We start from the raw sequence: 26,831 nt of genomic DNA on the forward strand, positions 1-26,831 counted from the left end.
CAATCTTTTCCAGAAAGCAGAAGTGAGGTGTGAGAATGGAAATAGGGCATAGTCAGGAAGTTCTCATTTTCTCACTCTGGTAAGAGATGATTTCTTTTTTGTAGATTGAATTCAGAGTGGTAGAGGGTTGGAGTGAGTCAAAATACTAGCCAGCAACAAACATCTCTGTATGAATTCTGAAATATCCATTTCCTAACCCCTGCTTAGATCTCAAAATACTGTCTGTCAGATTCATATTTCCTAGTGGTAAATGGCTTTTTGACTTGCTGAAACAGTCCCTGAAAAAAACCCCAAAAATATAGTTGGGATTCTGTATATTTCTAATGACAGTTTATCAGCTTTTAAATACCCAAATAACATATGATGGGCATTTCAGGAATGCAAAGACCATCAATGGTAATGACTAAAACAAATGGAAGAAAGAACCTGCAGAAATAAGAGGAAGATCAACATGATGAAAAAAACATTAAAAAAAATTAAAAATTTATTTAGTTCATGATAGTAAAAGATGATACCTACCCATAAAACAAGAAATATAGGTTATAAAGTATATGAAGAAACCTATGGAAATGAAAGGGTTTAGATGATAATGTTAAATCTTCCAGACTAAGTAAAAGTTAATGGAAAGTAGCAAAGAATTTTTAATTGTTTTTTTTAAGATTTATTTTATTTTTATTGAAAGGTGGATATACAGAGAGGAGAGACAGAGAGGAAGATCTTCCATCCGATGATTCACTCCCCAAGTGAGCCGCAACGGCTGGAGCTAAGCCAATCCGAAGCCAGGAGCCTCTTCTGGGTCTCCCACGCAGGTGCAGGGTCCCAAAGCTTTGGGCCATCCTTGACTGCTTTCCCAGGCGACAAGCAGGGAGCTGGATGGGAAGTGGGGCTGCCGGGATTAGAACCGGCACCCATATGGGATCCTGGGCGTGCAAGGCGAGGACCTTAACCACTATGCCAGGCCCAAGAATTTTTAATTGGCATATAAATCCAGGAAGCCCAGCTATCAAGTAATAGGCATTGAAGAAAGATAAAACAAGCAAAAAGAAAAGACAGATTATCTGGACATCATATAAAACTTCTGCTTAACCTGATGATATGAGATTGAAGTGGTCCCACTGAGAAGCCAGTGGAATGAGTATCTCAAAGCATGTTATGAATGTTAAGTCACTGAAGGAAAAAAAAAAATGAAGACCTTGAACACTTTTAGACAGAAAAAACGAGTCACTTGTTTAAAGAATCAAAATAGAATTGAACATCTTAATTTTTTTAATTAAAAGACTTGGGGCCAGCATTGTGACATAGTAAGATAAGCCACTGACTGCACTGGCTGCATCCCATAAGTGGCTGGTCCAAATCTTGGCTACTCCCAGCTTAGTTCCCTGCGAATGTGTCTGGAAAAGCAGCAGGTAGCACAGGATGGCCCAAGTGCTTGCATCTTTATATGTATTTGGGAGTTCCAAATGGAGTTCCTGGCTCCTGGCTTTAGCCAGGCCCAGCTCTGACTGATGCAGCCATATGGGAAGTAAATCAACAGTGGAAGATCTCTGTCTCTCCCATCTCTGTGTAATTGTGTCTTTCAAACAAATAAGCATTAGAAAAAGTATAAAAGAATTTGGAGCAACTATTTGGTGCCTAAGTTTGGATGCTTCTTGGGGTACCTGAGCTGCCTTCCTGCTAATGCATGCCCTAGGACACAGCAGGTAATGGTTCAAGTACTTGCATTTGTGTCCCCAACTTGCGAGACCATGTTACAGGCTCCTGGCTTCAGTGTGGTCCAGCCCTACCTGTTAGAAGCATTTGGGGGAATGAGCTAGTTAAAAGACCTGCTGCAGTCTTCAAACTCGTGAGGAAAGTGGCTTCCAAGCAGTAATTCCATTCTTAGCCAAACAATCAGATTTGAAAGTAGAAATTAGGGCATTTTAAGGTTTGAAAAATTATATTCAGTCAAAGCTGACTTAAAAAACTATTGTTAAGAAGATGTGCTTCATAAGGGCATAAATTATAAAAAGACAGATGATGCTGAAAACATAATCCAACCTGGAAATTCCCAGGAAACGCCAAAAAGCAATTCCTGGACAACCAATTTAGAGCAGGCAGATTAAGCCAGATGAATGTTTCCCAAAATAAGGGATTAACAAGATTTCTTGGTAAGTTTGAGAAAGTGGGAAAAATGTTGAGAGGAATTTTGTACTTCTGGAGAGTTTATAATGTACAAAAAAAGGCGTTTCAGATAAATGCACAACAGATTGGTCCCTCAGTAGCCACAGTTGATTAGCTCCAGGAACACAAGGATACCATATTCTATGGATGTGCAAGTCCCATAAATTAAATGATAATATTTTCATGTAACATACACAACCCTCCCACAAATTAGATTATTTTAAATATCTAACTTAGTGTAAATGCTATAGAAATATTTATGTGGTATTATTTGGAGAATGATGAGGAGCAAAGCTACAGTATTTTTGTATGAATATTTTCAGTCTGCAGTTGGTTGAATCCACAGAATATGGAACCTGGGGCTACAGTTGAGTTTAGTGGAGTCACAAAGTCACTATTAATGATGGTAATATAAATGCATGCAGATTTAAGTAAAAACTGTAATGAACATACTGCAAGAATGAAGAAGTAGAGAAGGTAAAAGAGGGCTAAATCCTTATCTCACCCAGTTAATAGATGGTATCTGAAATTGATAGTGTTATTTTGAAACATGTATCAAAAAATCAAAAAGAAACAGCAAGACAGGAGACTGTTTTTGGGATGTGGCCTGAGATCAACAGCTGGGACACAGAGTGCTCTGCTAAAAACCACAAACCTTATGTCACTCTGCGCACTTCTGTTATACCTGTCTATGATTAAAGTCACGAAATGTAGCATAATTTATCTTAAGTTAGGCCACAATGAGTGTTTCCATTAATCTTGCCGTGTTTTCTAACCAAAATTAAAGTAAAAACAAATTGAATGTTTAAACAAACTACTTACATGTTTAAACCCAACAAATTTCAACCTCTAGGAAATTGTAATATAATTCTATAGTGTAGCAAATTTAAAAATTCAATTTAGAAAATATAAAAGCCAAAAATTCTGCTTTCCAAAACTACCAAAAACAATTCTTGGTAGTAAATTCATAGCTTGAATCCACTTTTTAAAAAAATGCCATTAAACCTTTCTGAAAGTAAAAATCCTCTCCTCCTTCCAAGAACTCTTAAGAGAAAACATTAATATGAAACTGAAAAACATATCCATGCAGTTTTCTCCAGTTTATGTGCAGTCTGAATTTCTAGTAACTGTTTTGGGGGTCTCTGGTGGGTTCTGTCTCCGTAGGCCTTAAACACGGATAGTTTGAAAATATCAACTCGCCTAAACTTGCTGGATGAAGAGTTATCTGAAAAGAGTATACAGCTCCAGGGCAGCACAGCTGAAGACAAAATAAAGATTGTAGAACAAGTGCAAGCCCTCCAGAAAGAAAAAGATCAGCTCCAGAAACGAAGAAACAGTGTGGATGAAAAACTTCAAAGCGGTCGCACGTTATCACCCGAAGTAAGTCAGTACTCCTTGGAGCTGGAGGTGCTGTACGACGATGGGTCTGTTGGGTGATGGCCTCGGTCTCTGTCACATAACCATAAAGTGATAAATCTGCTCAACTTCGTTTCCTTGAGACTTTGTCAGATGTAATGAATTCACCTGGCACCTCTTTGGCACCATGACCCTGATCCGACTAAGGACTGAGACATGCTCACATGGTGGTCCTTGGTCATGGCTCCTTTGAGCCTTGCAAGGTGTTGGGAGGAGTTAGCTGACCCTGACTGGAATCACAGAGCACAGAAGGATGTCGAGTTCTCAGCTCTTCCAGGAGGGCACCACCTGCCTTAGCAGTCTGTTACAGACAGTGACTCCCAGGGCATGCAGGGTTCATTCTTTCCATGAAACCTTGGTTGAGAAAGACTCATTGTTTGAGATCATGTTCCACACTCCAGTCAAATAAAAGGCACAAAATTCAAATTTTTGTAAAATACTTTTCAGCTACAGTTTTCATTTAGGAAAACATATGGCTCCTCTTCTCAGTGTTTTTTTTTCCAACCATGTGTGAAAAATGATTCGTTTGTTGGCTCGCAAATTGTCCCAGACTTTGTCTTTTTTAAGCTCAGTTGTTAATGGGACCTGCACCTTTTGAATTTTTTGAGCCTGAATTTTCTCTGCAAATATTTATTGTTTATTTCCCAGCCCTTCCCAAAGAAAGGGAAAATTGCTGAAAGAAGATAAATAGCTAAAAATCACTCACCTTGCTGACTCTCGTAATGTTTTACATTGGATCAAGTCAGAGGACATTCGGGGGCTAATTGAGAATAGGAGAAAGGATAGTGGCACTGAAGGACATTATATACTTTTCCCACTCTGCTCTGTAATGTAACTCGGATAGGGTGGTTGTGCTGAAGCTCATAAAGTCAGGCAGCTCTCACAAATTGGAGTCCCAGGCTTGCAGATGGTAAGGCAGAAGAGCCCATTACAGGAAAATTTAGGTACTTGAGGCACTCTTCCTTTTCAGGACTGCTGGTAAGCCCTATAGAAGAAATTTTAAAAGTATTGTATTATCCTTCCCTTGGGATATTCACAATCTGAGAAAAAAAGCTAGTAAACTCTAAATTTTAAAAGTATAAAAGAGTAACTTATGCATAATGGAATAAAGCTATCCTTGTATCACATTATTTATGCAAAGCAGCACAGTGATTGGAGGACAGTTCATCAATGCAGCTGAGGTGAAGTGGAACCTTGAGCTAGATTACCAAAACAAGAAGGTCATTTTAGGTAGAAAAGTGTTGAATAAGGTGTGGAGACAGGAATGAGCAAATTATGATTCCAGAAAGGTAGGAAACATTATTGTCAAGAAACATTTAGGATTCTATTTCATGAACATTGTGGTAGGGGTGGTTGTGGACATCTGGCCTAACAGTTAAGGCACTAGTTAGGATGCCAGTGCCCCACGTGGCAGTTCCTGAACTCAGGGCCGGGCTCGAGCTGCCAATCCCAGCTTCCTGCTAACGTGGCTCCTGGTAGGCAGCAGATGGTGACCGAGTCATCGTGTCCCTACCATTCATGGAGGAGACATGGCTTGAATTCTCAGTTCCCAGCTTCTGCCTGGCCTGACCCCTACTGTAACAGGAATTTGGGGATTGAACCAATGGATATCTCTATCTCTCTATCCCTCATGTCTCCCTCATCTTCAGACTCCCAGTGAAACCGTTAAATGTATCTTGACAATAGAATAGTGGACTTTTTTGTCTATACCTACAGTGTCATGATACACTGAAATAGCAGAATGAGAATGATGGGCTTCTGTTGTTGAATGACTACACTATTGTAATAATATAGGAGAAATCCAGAAGGGGAGGGAAAGGGGAGCAGGAGGGTGGGAGGGGAAATCCCTGAGCCTATGGAAATGTATCATGAAAAGCAAAAAAATTAAGAACAAAAACAATAAAAAGAATGAAAAACATCTAAGAAAAAAAAACACTATGTATGGATTGGTGGCAGGTGTAAGACAGCATATGATACACTTATTTAGCAGCTTCAGTGGATTGTTGGAGGGAACGACGGCCTCCTGCCCCTCATGGGGTTCCATTCAGTCACATGATCTTCTGTGCACCTTCCACGAGGTAGGTTGGGTCTCAGTGTTGTTAAGCAGCCTCTGCACATCCCACTGTCAAAGTCCAGATTAACACACCCCAGGAGGATCAGTCAGTAGCAACAGGTCAGTGACGTGAGGTTCTGAAGTGACACAGGACAGCAATAAAAACTGGGTGGAATGGTTTGTTATTTTGCTATCATTAATTTTAGAATTATATTTCTCTTTCACAATAAATCACAATATTTTCCCTAATAATATTGGTTTATGGGAGGTAATAAAATGATTTCACACTAAGAAAGGATTACCCAACAATTTTCTACAAACATCACATTAGAAATGCAGATATTTTTAGGCCTCACCGAGGCCCATTCAATCAAAATTTAAATTTTATCAAGCTCCTTTGTACACTGTACTTTGAAAACCAGGACTCCTTGATAAAGCATAGCCAATTCTTGATCATCTGTGGTTTGTACTTGGGCAAATTTTTCATCCTGGAAAGTTTCCCATGACCATGTCTTCTGTCAGCTTACACCTGTTACTAAGATGTCAGGCAACCAATCACATACTATTAAATGCAGTAGCTTCGCTGCAGCAGGTGAGATGTTATAAAGTCACATCTCAGTACTTCCATGACTGTGAGCACTAAATTTACACTAAACAGTTGGCAGTAAGGCTTGTCAAACTAGTTTTGGTAAAATCGAATGATCATATAAATTCAAAGGTTAAGTATTTTTTGGATAATTCATTTTTATTTTGTGGTTCCTTTCAGTTATCCACCTCAGTACCTTTCAGTACTTAAGGCTTTTTTTCCTTTAAAAAATGAATGTCATTTGTCCCCTCTGGAATAATTATCAAATCCTCAGATTCCTGATGGTAATTACACAGAGAAATAAAATAGTTGTTGAACATTTTTCAAGATGGCTCTTTATGATTTCATAAAGTGATTTTTAAAAATAAGTTTATGTGGTCTCTCACTAGAATACGTTATTACATTACATACCAGTTCCCTGAGCTCTGGAAGTCACTTTATTCTTTAGATTAAATGTAAATTCCTTATTTTCATTTCAGATGCCTGGGGAGGAAGAGAGCAAAGAAATGCTTGGGTCACATTACCAACAATATATGAAAAAACAAAGTGTCATGGGAATAACCTACTATGATAAAAACTACATGAATTTCAAGAAATTTTTACACTAAAATAGACTTATCTATAATTGAATGCTCCTATAAGCTTTTTTGATCGAACTTTTATTTTTTCACCTCTTCCTTCATTAACTTGCTCAAGACACTGGGTGCAAGCGATATGACAGGTTCTGGGGTCTATAGTAGAAAGACAGGATTAGAAGACAGTTTGAGGAACCAAAGATTTAGGCAACCTCCACAGCAGGCATAGGTGCACGGAAACGCATATCCAGACCTCGCCAGTCTGAAGTCATTTCCTTTAGATTTGGATCCCGTAAACAACCTAAATTAGGGTTGACAGGTTTTGGGGCAGGGATTCAGGGTGATTTTTTTTTTTCTTATAAAGAAAATCTCTATTAAATGAAAAAAAAAATGCCTCCACCATTTTTAATGTCTTTTCCTACTAACAGTTCATAGGAATCTTATGAAATATTTGATGTTCTTGAGCCTCATTGCTGTTTTTTTCTTGCTGTCACACTGTGGTTTTCCCTGGAGACTCTCCTCAAATTACTGTTTCTTCTTTCTCTCTTTTTGTAAATAACACTTCTTTAAGAGATTTTTTTTTAATTTATTGGAAAGTCAGAGTAACAGGGAAGATAGATCTTCCACTGCAATATTCATTCCCCAGATACCCACAAGAGCTAGGGTTGGAACATAGTAAAGCCAGGGTCAGAACTCCAAGCATTTCTCCAGCTTGAATGGCAGGGACCCATTGTCTGTTGCCTTCCAGGTGAGTTAGCAGGAAGCTGAGTCAGAAGTGGAATAGACGGGACTTGAACCAGCACCCTGATGGGGATGTAGACATCCCATGGGGCATCTTAACTGGTTGTACCACAACACTGCCCTGGGTGACTACTTCTTAATAATTTAGTAAAATTTTCCTTCTGTTCCTGTTAGCAATATATAAGCACAGTTCAAAAGTTCATGGAAAATTTTGATTAAAAGAGAAATTTATTTTGGTACAATTTCTTTTCAGACAATTTTGGAATCCACCACATATTTTTTTTTATAATGAACATTTTCCATGAACTTCCAGAGACCCCTGGTTTGTCTCACAGATCTTTGCAGGGGACAGCAGGGGCCCCCTGGCTCTCAGGAGTGCTGTTACTGACGTGGAATACGCGCTCCAGGGTGTCGGGATGACAGTACTGCTAGCCTGGGGGCCGGGGCCTGGCTGAGGCTTGGAGTATATTCCTCAGACTCAGTGATGAGCATCTGCTGGATGCTTAGAACATTACAGAATCTCACCCAATGTCTGCCGCTTTCATTTTGTTTTTATTGGGAGGATTCAGTGATTATATATGTCTATAAAGTACAGCAAGTAAAACATTATTTTCCTAAAATTTCGTCAAATAGCAGTGTCCTTTAGACTGAAATATCATTAAGTATAATCTGACTGTATGACAAATTTCAACTTTTACTATTTCATTTAAAATGAGTGGTTTCTTTTGAATTGTATCTAGGAAGAACATTTTCTTTTCCAACTTGAAGAAGAGATCGAAGCTTTGGAAGCTGCAATTGAATACAAAAATGAAAGTATCCGGAGTCGACAGAACTCACTCAGAGCTTCCATCCAAAACCTGTCCCACAGTGAGGCCAATGTCCTGCAAAGGCTAGTTTGCTTGAATCCTGCTGAAACCAGAGCTATTCTTTTCAGATATTTCAATAAGGTTTGTTTTTCTTATTAAGAGTAATCAAAATGCTTATACAAAGAAACTTCAAATAGTTCATGGGAAATAGAATTTAAAGATAAGTTTACTTTGCCACAAGGTTTTAGAAAAAAAAAAAAAACTATTTGTGGATTTCAGGTGTTTTTTTAATACCAAAATAAACTTCTAAATTCCATTTTACCATGAAAACTACTGTATTGCCTATATTTGTTTTGAATTTTTTAATAAGTCAAAAGGCTAAAGCAGTGATTATGTAGCTACAATTTAAGCAGCTTGTCTCTTTGTAATACTAATGTAATTTTTTTTAAGATTTATTTATTTATTGGAAAGTCAGATATACAGAGAAGAGGAGACAGAGAGTAAGCTCTTCCGTCTGATGATTCACTCCCCAAGTGAGTGACTCAGGGGCGATGCTATGCCGATCTGAAGCCGGGAACCAGGAACTTCTTCCAGGTATCCCGTATGGGTGCAGGGTCCCAAAGCTTTGAGCCGTCCTTGACTGCTTTCCCAGGCCACAAGCAGGAAGCTGGATGGGAAGTGGAGCTGCTGGGATTAGATCCGGCACCCATATGGGATCCCGGGCATGTTCAAGGCGAGAACTTTAGCCGCTAGGCCACGCCGCCAGGCCCAATACTAATGTAATCTTACGAAAGTTTTGTGATTATTCCAATATGTAGGCCTGACTTTAACATGGAGGGCCTTAGGATGTGGGTCTGGTGGTTGGCACAGCATGTTAAACTGCCACTCGGGAAACCTTCATCACTTCATTTCTGTCTGATGTGCACCCTCAGAGGCACATGAACTGCTCAGACGCGTGGGTGCCTGTCAGCCACACTGAGGTCCTGAACTGAGTCCTTAGTGACCGGCTTTGGCCTGCTATGGCCCCCAGCTGTTAGCAGTATTTTGGAGAGTGAACTAGCAGATGGATCATTCTGTCTTTCATTCTGCTATTCAAATAAACTTTTATAAGAAGTTGGAGGACCTTGCAATAGAAGACCTTTAAATATAATTTTACGCACCAAGGAATTTAAATTATATTCCTTATTACTTCCTGGATGTTTCTAGATTTGGATGTTGCCATGCAGTATTCATGACAAATCAAGGGCGGTTTAAGGTCTGATTCCCTGCCTTCATTTGTGTTAGAATTTGGGAATGCTACATTGTCATCATCATGCTGAGCTGAGGAGGTGAAATGGCACATCGATGGGAAAGACAGCAATAGATTTTACTAACCTGAATGTGTTTAAGTTGATTAAAATTTTATATGAATTTGACACCCGTTTCATGGCACTGGTATTTACTGATACTCATCTTTTCTCTAAAACTTTTTCCACATAACATATTTATTATCAAATGTCTTTTCCTTATAGGATATATGAAAGTTTGTGGAAAAGTTGATTAAAAGATAATTTATTTTAATGGGACAAATTTTGAAATTCATGAAGATTTTTCGTAATACATATTTTCCTGACATTTTTCAAGACCTTTGGTACCTTAAATAAATTTTCTAAACCTATAAAACACAGATGAAAATATTTCCAGCAGTCAGTTCTTGGTTGACCGCTATCAGCAATAAGCTGGTGACAGTGTATCCTGTTGCAGGTGTCTGCAGGAAAGAAAAATGGGGACGTATTGCCCCTGCCTTGGATGACTCCTGTGGTACCTTTAAAGCAAGGCTCTTACCACAAGATGCCTTGGCAAGACAGTGAATTCTTTGTCCCTGAGAATTCTTTGGAAGTTAGTTGTTTTCTGTAAAGAACATTATTAGATTAATATACATGACTTGAAACTGAACTATGCTTATAGTTTTTGAAATGTCACTTATAATACCCATTTTGGAGCTGAAACAGAATTATCTATATGTTACAAAGAGTTGTTAGCAGCTCAGAATCCAGATAGTATAGAGAAATAGAGTTATAGCAATATAAAATGTAAACTACAACAAACACATCTAAGCAATAATGGAGGACTGCTTATTGAAGAACATTGTGTGAGAAAGGAAAGTGTTGCTAGGCAATGTTGTGCTGCAGTGGGTTAAGCAGCTGCTTGGGACACTCATTTTCAAGTCTGTGCTAATACTCTGCTCCCATTCCAGATTTCTGTTAATGGACCCTAAATGACAGTGAATGATGGCCCAAGTACTCAAGTCCCTGCCATTTATATGAAAAAAAAAAATCTGAATCACAACAAATTCAAATGACTATGACGTTATTTTGTGAATAGGTCCTAAGCATTGCTTAGGATCCAATACCTTGCAGGATTCACTTAGACAAGAGTACTTCAGAACATTTAGCAAAAGTGAAATTAAAAGATAAATTTATGCATCCCCTTTGACAATGCCCAGGTTGGTGTCCTGGCCTTCTAATGCACACTCTGAGAGATAACAGGTGACAACTGAAGCTCTTGGGCCCTGGCCTCATTACAAGATGGATCATATTCCAAGCTCCTGTTTTGGCCCACCTAAATTTGGCTGTTGGGAGCCGTGGGGAGTGAGGCAGTGGACGGACGATCTGTGTTTGTCTCTGACCTTCTCATACAATTTTTAAAAACAAAACAAAAAACCTGAAAAATTTTGTGTAAGAAAATTTTATTCCATGTATATGAGGGTTCTTCAAAAGGTTCATGAAAGGCGTATTTTTAAAAAAATATGTATGGGTCTCAAAAAAGTTTTACGCTCAAAAATCTATTAATTCCACTTTCCATGAACATTCTGAAGTACCCTCCTATTTGAGAAAGTAAGAAAAATCATTTCTACATAGCCTAAATAAATTAATGTATTATTTTAGGTTACTAGACACACTTAAAAGGTAAAAAATTTGTATTTGTAGGTGGTTAGTTTGCGAGAAGCTGAGCGAAAACAACAATTAGAGAATGAAGAGATTAAAATGAAGGTTCTGGAAAGGGATAATATGGTTCGTGAGTTGGAGTCTGCACTGGAACACCTAAAATTGCAGTGTGATCGGAGATTAACCCTACAACAAAAAGAACATGAGCAAAAGGTGCAGCTGTTGTTACATCACTTCAAAGGTAACTGCCCTTTTAATCAGTTAAGCAAAGGTACTCCGTGGGTGGGGAATTGAGGAAGGGGCAGGAGAGAATCTGATCACGTAAAAGCCTAAGATGTACAAGGGTACTTCAGCAAGTTCATGGCAAAACAGGATTTAAAAATGTTTGCCTGGGTGCAAAAAAAAAAAAAATTCTTTTTGAGTGTGCAGTAAAGTTTGTTGTGGTCCGATAGTTTAAGCGGCTGTTTGGAATGCCTGTACCCCCAGTTTGAATACCAGCTACTTTATTTCCAGTCCACTCTCCTGCTAACGCAGCACAAGGAAGGAGCACATGGTGCCTGAAGTCCTTGGGTCCCTGCCACCCATGCTGGAGACCCAGTTGGAGTTTCATGCTCCTGGCTTCTTCCTGGCCCAGCCCTGTTTGTTGTGGACATTTGGGTAGTAAACCAGCAGATCAGAGGTCTTCCTCTGTCTGTCTGTCTTTCTTTCACTCCCACTTTCTCTGGTGCTCTGCCTTTCAAGCACCTGATCATAAATATTCAAAAAGTTTCTTGAATCCATGCATAGTTTTTTCCTGATATGCATTTTCTGTGAACTTTTTTGAAGATCCCTAATATGCATGGATTTTCAAAAAATTTTGCTCCAAGACACATATACTTTATTAACCATTTTCCATGAATATTTATTCAGGCTGTGTGTGTGTGTGTGTGTGTAATAGAAAGTTTTCAAAAAAAAAAAAAAGAAAGTTTTCTTTACATGTTTTGGTTACCATATACTGGGAGAGCTGTCTTTACTATGAGGATATTCACATATTAATGCCATCACTTCTGCTGGCCCCCAGTACACACACAAACTGCTATAATCCCACCAGTCTGTGACTGATCTACCTTTTGGTAAAAATGTGTTTCTAGCTCACAGGGAAACAGAATGATATTTAAATATTTTCCATTCACTCAGTTTAAATTATAGACTGTCAGATTCCTAGTTATCTCTCTCAGTATAATTTTTATTTCATTGCACAATTTCAGGCAGTAAAGTTTGTATCTTAGGTTACAATTGGTGTCCATTTATACGTACATGCTGTTGTTAGCGAGCAGCAGTTCAACTATCAACTCCATTGTAGACCAGACAGCTGTCAGTCATTGGGCCTCACCTTACCCAGGCAGTCGGCCAATATACAACCAGCTACTATAGCAAAAAAACCACTGCCAGAGGAGACTACTGCTGCTGAAATCCACGCTGTTTAGTCTTGATTCTCATGAATCTGAAGCTGAAAATTCTCATGAATCTGAAGCTGGTCAGAAGTCATGAGGAAGAAGCAAAAGACAAGATTTCCTTGTCAGGATGCCACATACATCAAATACATGCCACATTCAAATACGCTTCCCTTCCTTAACGTTAAGGCTCTTAAAGTGACATTTTATTCAAATTCTACACTATTTTTAGTGTCTGGAGCTGTCCCTTAAAAGCTCATGCTACAAGCAAATACAAACATCTGAAAAATTTAAAATTTCTTTATACAAATTTTCATAACAAAATTAAAATTGAATATGTCAACAGTTATGAATTTTCCAATTTCCAGCAAATATGGGACATAAAAATAACTTTGTTTATATAATGTGCTTTATGGAGATTTTGAATTACAATAAAGTATTTTTGGAAATAACATGATGAGTTAATATACAATGATACTTAAATAAAATTTTATAAAATAGCAAATTATAGCAAAAGAAAATTACAAACTAGTAGGACCATTTTATAGCAATGCTAGTAGGAGAAGGTTAAGTCTGAAGTATTTTCTGAAGGTCAGTGTTATTAGTGAGATTTTTGTCACTAAACAAGCTACTCACGAAGGAAGGATGCTTATTTTGGCTCACTGTTTTTGCAGGTTCAGAGTCCGAGATCAGGTGGCCTCATGAGCTAGCCATCTTCTGGTGAGGTCCGAGGATGGTCATGGCGTAGCACATGCAGAGGGAGGATCGCACAGTGAGCCAGGAAGCCCAGGCCCAACTCTTAACAACAACATCCTTCTGAGAGCATGTCCCCTCCTAAGGACCTCCCTGTGGGCCTGCCTCCCCAACACTCAGGACTTAGGGATCTAAGTCCAGTGTGAGTTTGGGAGCCACATCTTTTTCAGTTATTGGTTCTAAAACATAACCAAGTGAGAATAGTATTAGAGATCTGTAAATATTAATTGGAAACTGTTATATTGTGGCCTAAACTAGAGCTTTACCAGTTCTGATTCCTATTCTTTATCCACGGTGCGATCCTTTGTGACCTAATTTTTCTAGTCTAAAGATTTTGTTTTTTGTGGGATTTTGGACTATACATTTCTTGTACCTTTAAATGCTAGGCTTATGAATTTCTAAATAACCCAGCTACTGTTTTAAATTAAATAAGGTATAATGTAGCAGATGGATAGAGCCCCAAGCATCAGAACTTAAAGTCTAGCAGAAAAGCCTGGGCATCGTGCAAAGCTGGTGGTTGGTAGGGGCAGGATAGAAAAGGTGGCTGAGGGCTCATTGCTTTGAAAGATACCACAGGTAGAAGAATCCAGATTGCAGCTGAAAACCGTTGCACTCGGGTAACAGACAGAAAGGACAAATTTCTGACCCTTTTACCTGTTAGGCCGTAATGTTGAATCCTCTGTTGATTTTACATGTAAGTTTCTATTTTATAGAGCAAGGCGGAGAAGGCATTACGGAAACTTTAAAAACATATGAGGATAAAATCCAGCAGTTGGAAAGAGATCTTTATTTCTATAAGAAAACTAGCAGAGATCTTAAGAAGAAGCTGAAAGAACTGGTAGGAGAAGCAGTTCGGCGGCAGCTGGCACCACTGGGAAGTAAGACTTTGAGTTTACTTGTCACACACACTGTCTAGCTTTTGGGGAAATCATTGCCGATTAGTAGTGTAATGTTTTTGATTGACTGACTCTTTTTCCTTTTTTTTCACTTAAGACAAAACCACATAAGAAGTAAATGAATAATAAATAAATAATGAAATGAAAAATAAATAAATAATGACAAGGAAATAGTCTTATTGATTATCTGTCCTGTTCCAGGAGCCTTTGCAGTTCATAACTCCTTAATTTTTAAATTCTATAATGTAACATAGCTGATGGTTTCCAGTTTTATGATAAATTAAACTTTTTATTATTAAAAAGATGTAAAGATCAAAGTGTATATATTTCTAAGGTAATAGGTCTCTTCATGTCATTACCTCTGGAAAGTAATAAATAACAATGTTCATTGTTGAGATAAAGATGTTCTGAATTTTTGTTTTAGGTACATAGAATTGGCACATTCCTAAATGAAATAAAACATGTCAAAGACTTTGCAAAAGTTAGAAGTGCCATAAAGGCGGTATTTTTCTATTATTAGAATTTACCCTCTTTAGGAAAACTGATTAAAAATTAGCATTTCTAAAATAATATAGTTTATATAAAAGAATTGATCTTCCTTTAGAGAAGTATAGTTTATGAAAAGCTGGCTTTAAAAACTTCTATAAACATCCATTTTGTACCTCTAAAGGAAACTGCTTAAAATTGGAGACATAAGATATAACGAGACCATGAAAAATTGTATAGTTTAAAAATTTTAATTTTAAAAATATTAATATATTAAAGATAAATATATAATATATAACATAGTATGTAATATTTACTATATTAAATATTTAAATTTCAATATGTAATAGTTAATGTTCAATATATTATGCAATATATAAAACCTTTTAAATATTAAAATTTTAATTTTAATATAATTAAAACTTTTTTAAATTGTATAATTGTATGTCGATTGTATAACTGACATGCTGAGTATGTATTAGGAGAATTAACACTTTAAAAAAATTTAAAATACAATAATGCTTTAAAACAATTCTAATGCTACCTTATGTTTATCAATTATAGGTATTTTCATAGATACTAAGCCCTCAAACTCAGGGTAGACTGGTATCTGCTAACCTTATTTTTGGTTCCTACTTTATTTTTGTTTAATTGAGTGATCTTCCATCCATTGGAAGACCCATGACAGCTAGGGCTGGGCTGGGCTGGAGCCTCCGTCCAGGTGGTCTCTAGCTGGCAGGGATCCAGTCACTTGAGCCAGTATGTGCTGCCTCCCAGTGTGCAGTAGCAGGGAGCTGGATGGAAGTGACAGTAAGGCTGAAAGCCAGGCACCGCAGTGTGGCCTGTGATGTCATCACTGCAGCCCCTAAATGCCCACACTGCTAACTGTATTTATAAATGAAGCCACATGGTGTAGGAAGGCCTAGCCTCTCATGAACAGAACACTAAATAGAACCCATTCTAAAAGTCTTTCCTCTTCTGATTCCTGGTCCAGCGTTCAAGTATCAAAGTTCTCTCATGATGGAGACACAACATAAACTTAGGTAACAGCATTCTCAGTGTGAGGACCCATACATGGCATAAGTAGGTTAAGCCTCAGCCTGCAGTGCCAACATCCCACATGGTTTGAGTCTTGGCTGCTGCACTTATGAACCAGCTTCCTGCTTATGGCTGCTTAAGGGGGAAACGTGAAGGATGGCCAAGTCGTTAGGCCCCAGCACCCATGTGGGAGACCAGAGAAGCTCAGGGTTCCACCCTTCAGCCATTGGATCCATTTGTGGAGTAAACCAGCAGATAAAAAAATTGCCTTCTCTTTGTAAATCTTTAATAATTTCCATTATGGTAATGCATAAGTCCTTACTAATACAACTCAAACATTTATATGAAATATTGCCTGAAATATACAGCTAAAATTTCTACTTGAAATAGCACTTGAAAAAAATAGAGATCAATACACTTAAAGACTATTTTAGCTTTAAAAAATAATTTATTTTACTGGAAAGACAGATTTATAGAGAGAAGGAGGGACAGAAAGAAAGATCTTCCATCTGTTGATTCACTCTCCAAGGAGCCACAATGGCCAGAGCTGAGCCAATCCAAAGCCAGGAGCCAGGAACTTCTTCTGGGTCTCTCATGCAGGTGCAGGTCCGCAAGGCTTTGGGCCATCCTCAACTGCTTTCCCAGGCCACAGGCAGGGAGCTGGATGGGAAGTGGAACAGCCAGGACATGAACTTTCGCCCATATGGGATCCTGGCATGGACAAGGCGAGGCTTTATGAGCCATCATGCTGGGTTAGCTTTTTAAAAATACACTTTTGAGGATTGGTGGCTAAATCTCTGCCTGTGGCACCAGCATCCCATATGTGTATCAATTGGGGTCTTGGCTGCTGCACTTAGGATCCTGCTCCCTGCTGGTGACCTGGGAAAGCAGCAGGAATGGCCCAACCTCTTGGGCCCCTGCACTCACGTGGGAGATCTGGAAGAAGCTCCTGGCTTCCAGCTTCGGACTTAGCCCAGCTATGGCTGTTGCAGCCATTTGGGGAGTGAATCAGCAGATGGAAAAATCTGTTTCCCTCTCTTTCTTTCTGTAAATTGTTCAAGTTAAATACATTTTTTAAAAAATCCACTTTTGGAGCCAATGTTGTGGAACATTGGGTTAATCCAACACTTGACAATGACAGTATCTCATATTGGAATGCCAGTTTGAGTCCCAGTTACTTCAGTTTCCATCCAGCTTTCTGCTAAAGTATCTGAAGAAGTAACAGGTGATGACCCAAGTACGTAGGCCTCTGCCACCATGCAGGAGACCTAGGTGGAGTTCTGGGTTCCCAACTTTATCCTGTGCCAACACTGACTAAAGCCATTTGGGGATTAAAGATCTCCGCCTCTCCCTCTCTGTCACTCTTTTAAACAAATAAACCTTAGGGCCCGGCGGCGTGGCCTAGCGGCTAAAGTCCTCCCCTTGAACGCCCCAGGATCCCATATGGGCGGCGATTCTAATCCCAGCAGCTCCCCTTCCCATCCAGCTCCCTGTTTGTGGCCTGGGAAAGCAGTTGAGGACAGCCCAAAGCCTTGGGACTCTGCACCCATGTGGGAGACCTGGAAGAAGTTCCTGGATCCTGGTTTCGGATCGGCATAGCATCAGCCATTGTGCTCACTTGGGGAGTGAATCATCGGACGGAAAATCTTCCTCTCTGTCTCTCCTCCTCTCTGTATATCTGACTTTGTAATAAAAATAAATAAATCTTTAAAAAAGAAGACAAATAAACCTTAAAAAAATCCACTTTCAAGGAGTAGGGATTTTTTTAAAGATTTATTTTAATTCATTTATTTAGAAAGACAGATTCATAGAGAGAAGGAGAGACTGAAAAAGATCGAACTTCCATCCACTGGTTCACTGCTCAGATAGCTGCAACAGCCAAAGCTAAGCCAGTCTGAAGCAGGAGCCAGTAGCCAAGAGCCAGAAGCTTCTTCCTGGTCTGCCGTGTGGGTGCGGGGTTCAGGAAGGTAGATGTGAAGTAGGATAACTGGGACATGAATCGGTGCCCATATGGGAATGCTGGTGCTAGCAGGGAAAGGATTAGCGTGTCAAGCCACAGCACTGGCCCCAAGGAGTAGGAATTTCATCTTACAGTTAAGACACCCACATCAAAGTACCTGGATTTTTGATACCTGGTTCCAGCTTAATACGAACATAGATCCTTGGGAAGCACTGGTGATGCTCAAGAAATTGGTTTTCTCCACGCACCAAGTGAAAAACCTGGGTTGAGTTCCCACTTCTGGTTCTGGCCTAGTACAGCCCTAGTCATTCTAGCCATCTGGCGGGTAAACCAAAAGATAGGAACTCGCAACTGTCTCATTTTTTTTTTAAGATTTGTTTATTTTTATTGCAAAGTCAGATATACAGAGAGGAGGAGACACAGAGATTCACAAGTGGCCCCAATGGCTAGAGCTGAGCTGATCCAAAGCCAGGAGCAATGAACCTCTTCTAGATTTCCCATGTGGGTGCAGGGTCCCAAGGCTTTGGGCCGTCCTGGACTGCTTTCCCAGGACACAAGCAAGGAGCTGGATGGGAAATGGGGCTGCTGGGATTAGAACCGGCGCCCATATGGGATCCCAGCGCATTCAAGGAGAGGACTTTAGCCATTGTGCTATCGCGCCAGGCCCAACTGTCTCATTTTTAAAAATCTACTTTAAATTTGAAATATCTGAAATTAGGTACTTAATTTGTAAATGGTCCATGCAGAGTATACTGGGCACTTTAAAAATATTTATTTGTTAAAATAAAACTTATTTACTTATTTACTTATGTACTGGTTCACTCCCCAAATAATTTTGATATCTGGACCAGGCTGAGGCCAGAAGCCCAAAACTCCCATCCTAGTCCCCCAAGTGGGTGTCAGAGACCCAAGGACTTGTACCATCATCTACTGTCTTCCCATGTGCATTAGAGAAAGTTGAATCAGAAGTGGGACATCAGGCCTTGGACAGACACTCAGATGTATGGGATACCAGTGTTACAAGCAGCAATTTACCCCACTGCACCATTGTGCTGGCCCCCTGGATATTTCTTTCTAAGTAATAGAAATTTAGAACAATTTTTTAGTAATAAAAAATTACTTTTTAGTAATAGAAAACAGTAGTACACTGGTGTTTTTTTAAGAAACCTGGATTTTTATCCTGCTCTCAAATGAATCAAATAGACAATGTTGAGAATTGGAGGATTATTAAAATAATATGAGGATAATACCTATCTAACCAATTTTTCTTGGAAGTCTAGTGTGGATTACAGTGGTGAAAATATTACTTCAGTTAACTTGCTGTTTTACTTAAAAACATTTTAAATACTTTCAAAAATTGGATGTAAGAAGGAATTTACAAGGGTACTTCATAAAGTTTATGGGAAACTTGCATTACACTGGTCTTAGGTAAAAGGCGATGAAGCAACAAAAAGTGAATAAGTTAAAGGGTTAGTGTGGTACAATGGGTTGAGCTACCACCTGTAATGCCTGCACCCCAGAATTAAGAGTGTCAGCTACTCTGCTTCTGATCCAGTTCCCTACTAATGGTCCTGAGAGAGCACCAGAGGATATCCTGTGTGATTGGGTCTCTACCACCCATGTGGGAGACCCAGATGAAATTACTGACCCCTGGATCAGACCTGACTGTTGTGGCCATTTGGGTAGTGAGTCAACAAGCAGGAGATTCTCTCTTTCTCCCTCTCTCTCCCTATCTCATGTTGCTCTACTTTCTAATAAATACCCTTTTTTTAAAAAAATAAAAAAGGTTGGTTTATTTTGGTGCAAAAATATTGACTGTGGTCTTTTTATAATATGCATTTCTATGAACTTTTTGAAGATCCTTCTTACAGTCATTATAGAGACTCTTAAATACAGGAAAAACAGATCTCCAATACCCTTTCTTAGATTTTTACACAGTTCCTTTCATATTTTCCCTATACTTCAAAGGGTATTTTATAAACTTCTTCATAAAGAATAAAATGGGTTTAGGAAGACAGTCATCGCCCAGCAGTTAAAAGAACAAGTAGGACATCTGCATTGCATGTTTAGAATTCTAGGTTCAGTACCAGGCTCCACCTGAATCCTGCCTCATACCAGTGTAATCCCTAAAAGGCACCAGATGATGGCTCAAGTAATCTGGTCCCTGCTGCCCACATGAAAAATCTGGATTGAGCAATTAGCTCCTGGCTTTAAACTGGCCCTGTGTTGGCCATTGCCGGCGTGTAGAGTGTGTACTAGAAAATGGAGAAGGGGCTCTGTATCTCAAGTAAGTAAATTTTAACTCAGCTTAAATGGGCAGTCTCTATTTGCTCACTTAAATATTCAAAACTTTCCTTGTGTCCACTTACACAAAACTTACTACAAAACTATGTGAGGATACCAATCAGAAGATCTGGAGTCAGAAGATCTGTTTTTTTTTTTTTTTGCAAAACTATGAGACTTTGAACAAACTAATCTTTTCCTAAATTATTTACTTTGTTCAAATAAAATTCCAGAAGAGAGAAACTTTCTGTTGTGAAGAATCAGAGGGTTTAGGAGTGAATATTGTGATGTTCACTGGGGATCTCTATGTGGTGATCTCTAAGGTGGTTAAAAAGTAAGATGTTGGGGCTTGGCACAATAACCTTCCTAGTGGCTAGATCCTGGCCTTGCAGCTGCAGGGATCTCAGATGGGCCCAAGTTCATGTCCTGGCTGCTCTACTTCCATCTGGCTCCCTGCTTGTGGTCTGGGAGGGCAGTGGAGGATGGTCTTGCCTTGGGACCCTGCACCCACATGGGAGACACAGAAGAAGCAGCTCCTGGTAGGCTTTAAATTGGCTCAGTTCTAGCCGTTGCGGCCACTTGGAGAGTGAACCAGCAGATGGAAGATCTTTCTGCATCTCTCTCTGTAAATGTGATTTTCCAATAAAAATAAATCTTCAAAAAAAAAAAAAAAAAGATGTCTGCTTTCTTCTCCAGACATGGACAGCAGGAATTTTACAAGCCTTCTGGTCACTAATAATTGCAACAGTCTGTGGCCAACTTTGTATTCCCTTTAGTTCCATGTGAGGACCTATGTCCTTTGCTAGTTCAGGTGTTTTGCTTCATGGAGAATTTTTTTTAAAGATTTATTTGCTTTTATTGGAAAGGCAGATACACCAAGAGAAGGAGAGAAGAGAGAAAGATCTTTGGTCCTCTGGTTCATTACTCAGGTGGCTGTAATCAGAAGTCAGGAGCCAGGAGCTTCTTTAGGTCTACCACGTGGGTGCAGGGTCCCAAGGCTTTGGGCTGTCCTGCACTGCTTTCCCAGGCCACAATTAGGGAGCTGGATGGGAAGCGGGGCAGATAGGACACAAACTGACACCCATATGGGATCCTGGGCATGTAAGGCAAGGATTTAGCCACCAGGTTATCGTACCAGGCCATGAGGATTTTTTTAAAGTAGAAAATCCACATGTCTTAACATTCAAGAGTTACAAACCATAATGCCTACTGGATCCAGGGAAGCCAAATGAGCAGTGGCAGCTCTGCTCCAGCTGCTGTTACTATGATGGGTCAGATTTGGCTTGGCAGCTTCCAAGGTACAATCTGTTTTAAACTGTCCTCACAAGACTGGAAGTGCACTAAACATATAGCAACATATGTTAAACTGGGCTTCATTTGTCATTCAGTCACGGATTTCCTTTAAGCAAATTCTGATCTTGGCCATCAGATAATCTATGACTTCAGAATCTCAGGCTTTGATCTCTTCCTCAGATCACTCATTCCAGCTGGGCTCCCCCACGGAGGCAGTATGCTCTCATCTCCAGGTTGATGGCACAAGTGGCAGTGCACACCCAGCATCCACCTGGACAGCAATATCCTGCCATTCTGCTGGGAGTGCCCAACAAGACAACGTGTTCATGTATACAATGCCAATTCTGGCAGGTTCCTCAGGAGAGGTGGTGCCCAGGCAGTGTTCTCCAGGGCTAGCTGCATCTGGCCAGGGTTTGGACTTCACCAACAGCAAGCCCAGTAGGGTGTGGGAACGCGCCAGACACCCAGAGCATTCCTGTATCTTCAGGAAACATCAAAATCCCCACAAGACTTATTCCATAATTAAAGTTCTGAGTTACTTACATGCAAATACCTACATGTGAAATAATTCATAGTCACATATTTGCCTGCAATAAATCATTTAGCAAAACAAACCTGAAAAACATTCTGTTAAGTGGTAACAATGAAGTTATTTTGGGATGTTACGGTTAAAATTACTGATTGTGAGGAACTAATCTCTAATTGTCTGGTTTGGGGATTTTTAGATTCCAGCGCTGGAGACAGAGCTGAGAATCCCGATGCAGCAGCGAGCATGGTTCCAGAGGAATTAAAGTGGGCATCCAGGACTGAGAAGATGAGAAGTAGTGGGAGAGAGAGACAAACTGACGGTTCTGCAAGCAGCTTGAGACCACCACCAAGTCCTCAGAAACCTCAGGAAGAAGGCCAGGAATTACTGCCCACGTGCAGCTCTCTAGCACCTCCAAGTGGGCAAGACAGTGAGGAGCACAAGGCAGAAATGGATGAAAATCACTTTTCAAAATCTCACAGTGGACAGTGCTCCCAGATTCAACCAGTGGGAAACACAGGACAGCTTCATGGTGTCACACCGATAAAACTGTGTCGCAAAGAATTACGTCAGATTTCTGCACTGGAACTGTCCTTACGGCGTTCTGCTCTTGCAGTTGGGGTCAGGTCAATGACGGCAGACTCCATTGAGGTCGCCAGGAAATCTAGTGACTTAAAAACTTAGGCATTTAACCCTTTTAATTTTTAGATATGTTAAAAGATTCCTTGTTCTAACCTGCTAAAATTAAAGTTCAAGCTTACTAGCTCTTACCTCAGGATTAAAAAAAAAAGGGAGGAAGTTTTTGTTCCTTTTCTGTACTATAGATATGTGTTTTTTCTATAGTATATTTGGGGAGTTTTAATTTGCATTTTTATAATAACCAAATACATGTTTCTCAATACTCGGTAACATTTAAATATTTCTGCTTATAAATATGTCTGAAATTACGTCCAGGTATATTTAAAGAACAAAACTAATAATAGGCTAAAAGATCCACCAAATATATATTATTATGTAATATAAAAATATTTTATTACAAACCATTTACATTTATAATATTTAATTATATTATTATTCTAATATATACTGTAATTTAAAAAAATAAAAAAACCTAAGTTTATTAGCACTAACCTTCAGCTAGCACAAACAGAAGCACTATATTCATTTACCATTTGTTAACAGCAGCTCATTTAAAATCCCATTAACTCCTGGTAATTGCTAAACGAAAACTTGCACAGCGTAGAATGAATAGAGAAAAGCACTGTAAGAATATGACAGCCTGTGACCAGATTGAGAATCAAGTCGGAGACTCAGTCCAGGACATGGGATCCCTCTGCCTTACTCATCTGCAAAGCAAGGTAATTCCCATTCCTGTTTCCTCCAAATAGGTCTGACTTCCAGCTCTAACTGGGCAGCCAAAATCGTCTGCCACAAGGCAGAAAGGAAATACACTGTGTTTTTCAAACCCAGCTAAATAATATTGCTTGTATCAGAAGGAAAGTTACGCACCGCGTCTGAGCATGGCACACAAGCTGTGGTGCTGCTCGTGCGAGAACTGGATGCAGCTCTGTGGAACAGGGAGATCATGACAGAACACTAAAGCAGTCCGACTGGTCAGAGGCAGGGGCACAGGCTGTGACGTGTCTGGTCATACAGAGTGCACCTGCCAAGGTGGAGGTCCGGCCAGGAATCTAACGCACTTGAGTCTGAGATGTTTTTTCCGCAGCCTGCTTCATCAGGTTTTGCAGATAGGTAGGTCTGGCTACAATAAATGATATTCTTGCTAAAATATTCCTTCAAATTTGTTTTATCAAAGTTTTACTATGTAATATTTAGAATTCAGAACTAAACAGTTGTACTGCCAAATGTAGTTTGTACTTTATCATCATATTTTTCAGTCATGGGGAAGAGGCCACTATAATGATTTGAGGTATTATTTTTGTATTTCCAAATTTTCACTGGTAAATCAGAATTTTTATCTTCAAATGAACTGCTGCTTTAGGTGGGGCAGTAGGACAACCACTCTGACCTGTGGTTGCCCTGTGACTTAGAGGCACCCACTGCCTGGCTGATAGGATCTGCTCTTCCCTGATGCTGCCGCACACTTTGTCCTGCTGTCCTACTGCTGTGAGTCCTGACCATCTCACCCAAGGCCCAAACTGGCATCCTGTGTGTAGGCTTCCTTTATCTAGTGACTAGCCCTTACAGTTCCTTGGAGTTCCTTGGTCCCATGTAAAAGCAGCTTCTCTAGGAAAAGAAATTAAAACAAGAACTTCTAAACAGGTGGATAGCTTACCTCTTAAGCATGGCACTAAAGTTCATTTAAATCTTGGATTAAGTATTCTGTGACTTACCTAGGAAGTGAGCAGTTCATAATTTAAGCCCAATCAGTAACTGCTTCCTAAGCTTCAAACTAATGTACAAACTTATTTGGAAATTTTCTGTTCAGCAATGACTAAAGTCAAATTGTAGTTTTCAGCTCATCTTCCTTATTTTTGCATTTGCTTTGTACACATTTCAACTTACTAACATACACACATAGAGATATGTGGGTATATATCATGGCAAAAGGCTAACAAAAAAGTATACCACTTATTATTTATATCAAACCAAAAGTGATTTGATTTTATTATGCACATGTGAACTAATTTTTTTAAGTAACAAAGGCATGTCTTTTTTCCTTTGGTTAAACATGCATCTTTTATATGCTGTGATATATTTTATTCATACATGCAAATACATAGGTAAATAATGTTCTAAATAATTCTGGAAGTCAGTTTATGCTCATTCCAATCAAGTCAGTGCACTCATAAAGGAAAAATTGGGTAACTCCCCAAAGCAAAATTATTTTACATATACTAACACTCCTTTCACACACTTTCCTTAGTCCAGACCTTTTTGTGATTGTTTGCCTTTTTGCATGTACATTAAAATACATTGTCACTTTTCTGAACATCGTGTTCTTTTTTCTTTCATTTACAACAGAGTATTGGAGAGAAAAAACTATTTGCCTCTGCCACTTACTAGTTCTGACCTCAACTCCAGAATGTTCTAGATAACAGAGCTGGAGAAATCTGTTAACATTTGGGAACCATGGGTGGTGAGACCTCAAGTGAAGGTGCTTTTGTACTTTAATTTTTGTTTTGTTTTGGTCCCTCAGTTCTTTACCTTTTTTTTCAGTTATTTCTAAATGAACTTAACATCCAAGAAACCAGCAGAATACATAGGATCTTCTGCAACATGGACAATAATGTCATTACTCGTTGCCTTATTTATATCAGTCTAGGCCAATAAAATAATGAAAGCTTTATTGGAAAATAGGTGACTTAAATGGAAAAAAAAAATCTTACACAAAGTCCTAGGATCAATTATAATATCAAAGCTTTTAGTGGGGTTCAGTTCGTTGGTCAACATGGGTTTCTGAACATTAAATATAACATGGTTTGATGTTTAAGTAATTTCTTTGGGCTAATATGAGACTTGAAAACATAATATTACCAATATCTGAAGGTTTAAGCAGAAAGTCACTCATGGCTACAATTCTATTTCATTGGAACTTTATTTTTAATATTGTTTACGTAGTTGAGGTGGATGTACACACATGTGAGTCCTTGATTAGGGTGGGGAGGATGGAGGCATGAAGAAGGTGGGTAGGACATATATTTCAATTTTCTTCCTCCTGTATCCTCAATGAGAGAAGGGGAAGGGGTTTTCCTTTGCTGTCAAACTCAATCAGTACCTGGGGATGGGGGACAGTCATTTGACGATGCCTCAGAGACCCTCATGTGGGGAATTGTGTTCGGAGGGTGTTACCCGAGTGGTTTTGATAGTTCTGAGATGTTGTCAGGATATTTCATTTTTAAACCGATGGACTTGGTGGTGTCTCCTACTGGCTAATTACAACATACAGTTCCATTGAGTTGTCTTTGGGCTTGAAAAGTAGAACAACGTCATGAACTTGATCATAATTTGAAAGATTCTTATATGCCCAAAGACAAAAACACAACATATAAATACATACTTAGACTATTTGAAATTCAGAATTCCATTTGCCAGTTAATACAGGTATAATTGAAGTATAACAAAAGAAGCTAAGTTTTATTTTTAAAGCTGTATTTATTTACCTGAAAGGCAGAGTGACAGGGAAGGACAGCGAGACAGAGATCTGTCAGCTGGTTCACTCCCCAGAGGGCCACAACAGCCACACTCCAGCCCAGCCTCCCCATTGGGTGCAGGGATCCATGCACTCGGGCCGTCATCCACTGCCCTTCTACACTCATTAGCAAGGAGCTGGATGGGAAGTGGAGCAGCTGGGACTCAAGTCACCACTTCAGTGTGGGATGCCAACATCACAAGCAGCGGCTTTAATCCAGTGTGCCACATTTTGATGCTGTAAGATCTTAAGCTATTTGTATGTTATTGTGTCTTCAAGATTATTAATGGTGACTATGGTATAAACAAAACAGCATGATTTTGAAGTTCAAAATAAGAAATATTGGCAGAATTTAGTCTTAAGTATCAAAAAGAATCACTTCTTGAACACTTCCTACACACACACACACACACACACATACACATTCTCAACAACAAATACAAATATGCTTGCCTACTCTCTACCTTCCACAGTGAGCTGGTAATCAAACTGCCTGGAGACAGATGACTGCGAGGTGGAAGAGTGAGGTAACAGGAGAGAAAGTTTTATTTGAAAATGCCCCACAGATAAACATAGAATTAAAATATTTTCAAAGAACCTATATCAAATAATTTATTCCTCTGGTAATAGAACTAAAATTTTAATTTCATCTTCGCTTACCCCTAACCCCACATAATACTGAATTTGCCATTTGAAAAGAGAAATCCTGGTTTTCATACTGATACCTTTTCCTTTGACTACCTATA

At 39.2% G+C, this 26,831-nt stretch overlaps 1 protein-coding gene across 4 annotated transcripts in view; it reads left to right on the top strand.

Annotated features, from left to right (window-relative positions):
• The window catches only part of KIF27 (kinesin family member 27), an 87,187-nt gene extending 64,471 nt beyond the window's left edge, over nucleotides 1–22,716 (top strand). For 2 of the 4 annotated variants that reach the window (XM_040963475.1, XM_040963478.1), the window contains 5 exons: nucleotides 3,325–3,540; nucleotides 8,272–8,478; nucleotides 11,307–11,505; nucleotides 14,164–14,328; nucleotides 22,132–22,716. In XM_040963475.1, the coding sequence (XP_040819409.1) occupies nucleotides 3,325–3,540; nucleotides 8,272–8,478; nucleotides 11,307–11,505; nucleotides 14,164–14,328; nucleotides 22,132–22,616 (1,272 nt within the window). In that variant the 3' untranslated portion in view covers nucleotides 22,617–22,716. The remainder of the gene's footprint in view (nucleotides 1–3,324; nucleotides 3,541–8,271; nucleotides 8,479–11,306; nucleotides 11,506–14,163; nucleotides 14,329–22,131) is intronic. The other 2 variants (XM_040963477.1, XM_040963479.1) reach the window with 1 other exon arrangement.
• Nucleotides 22,717–26,831: the final 4,115 nt, after the last annotated feature.

This window comes from Ochotona curzoniae, unplaced genomic scaffold (assembly GCF_017591425.1).
Source record: "Ochotona curzoniae isolate NIBS_2020 unplaced genomic scaffold, NIBS_Ocur_1.0 scaffold_3208, whole genome shotgun sequence".
Taxonomy (NCBI): Eukaryota; Metazoa; Chordata; class Mammalia; order Lagomorpha; family Ochotonidae; genus Ochotona; species Ochotona curzoniae.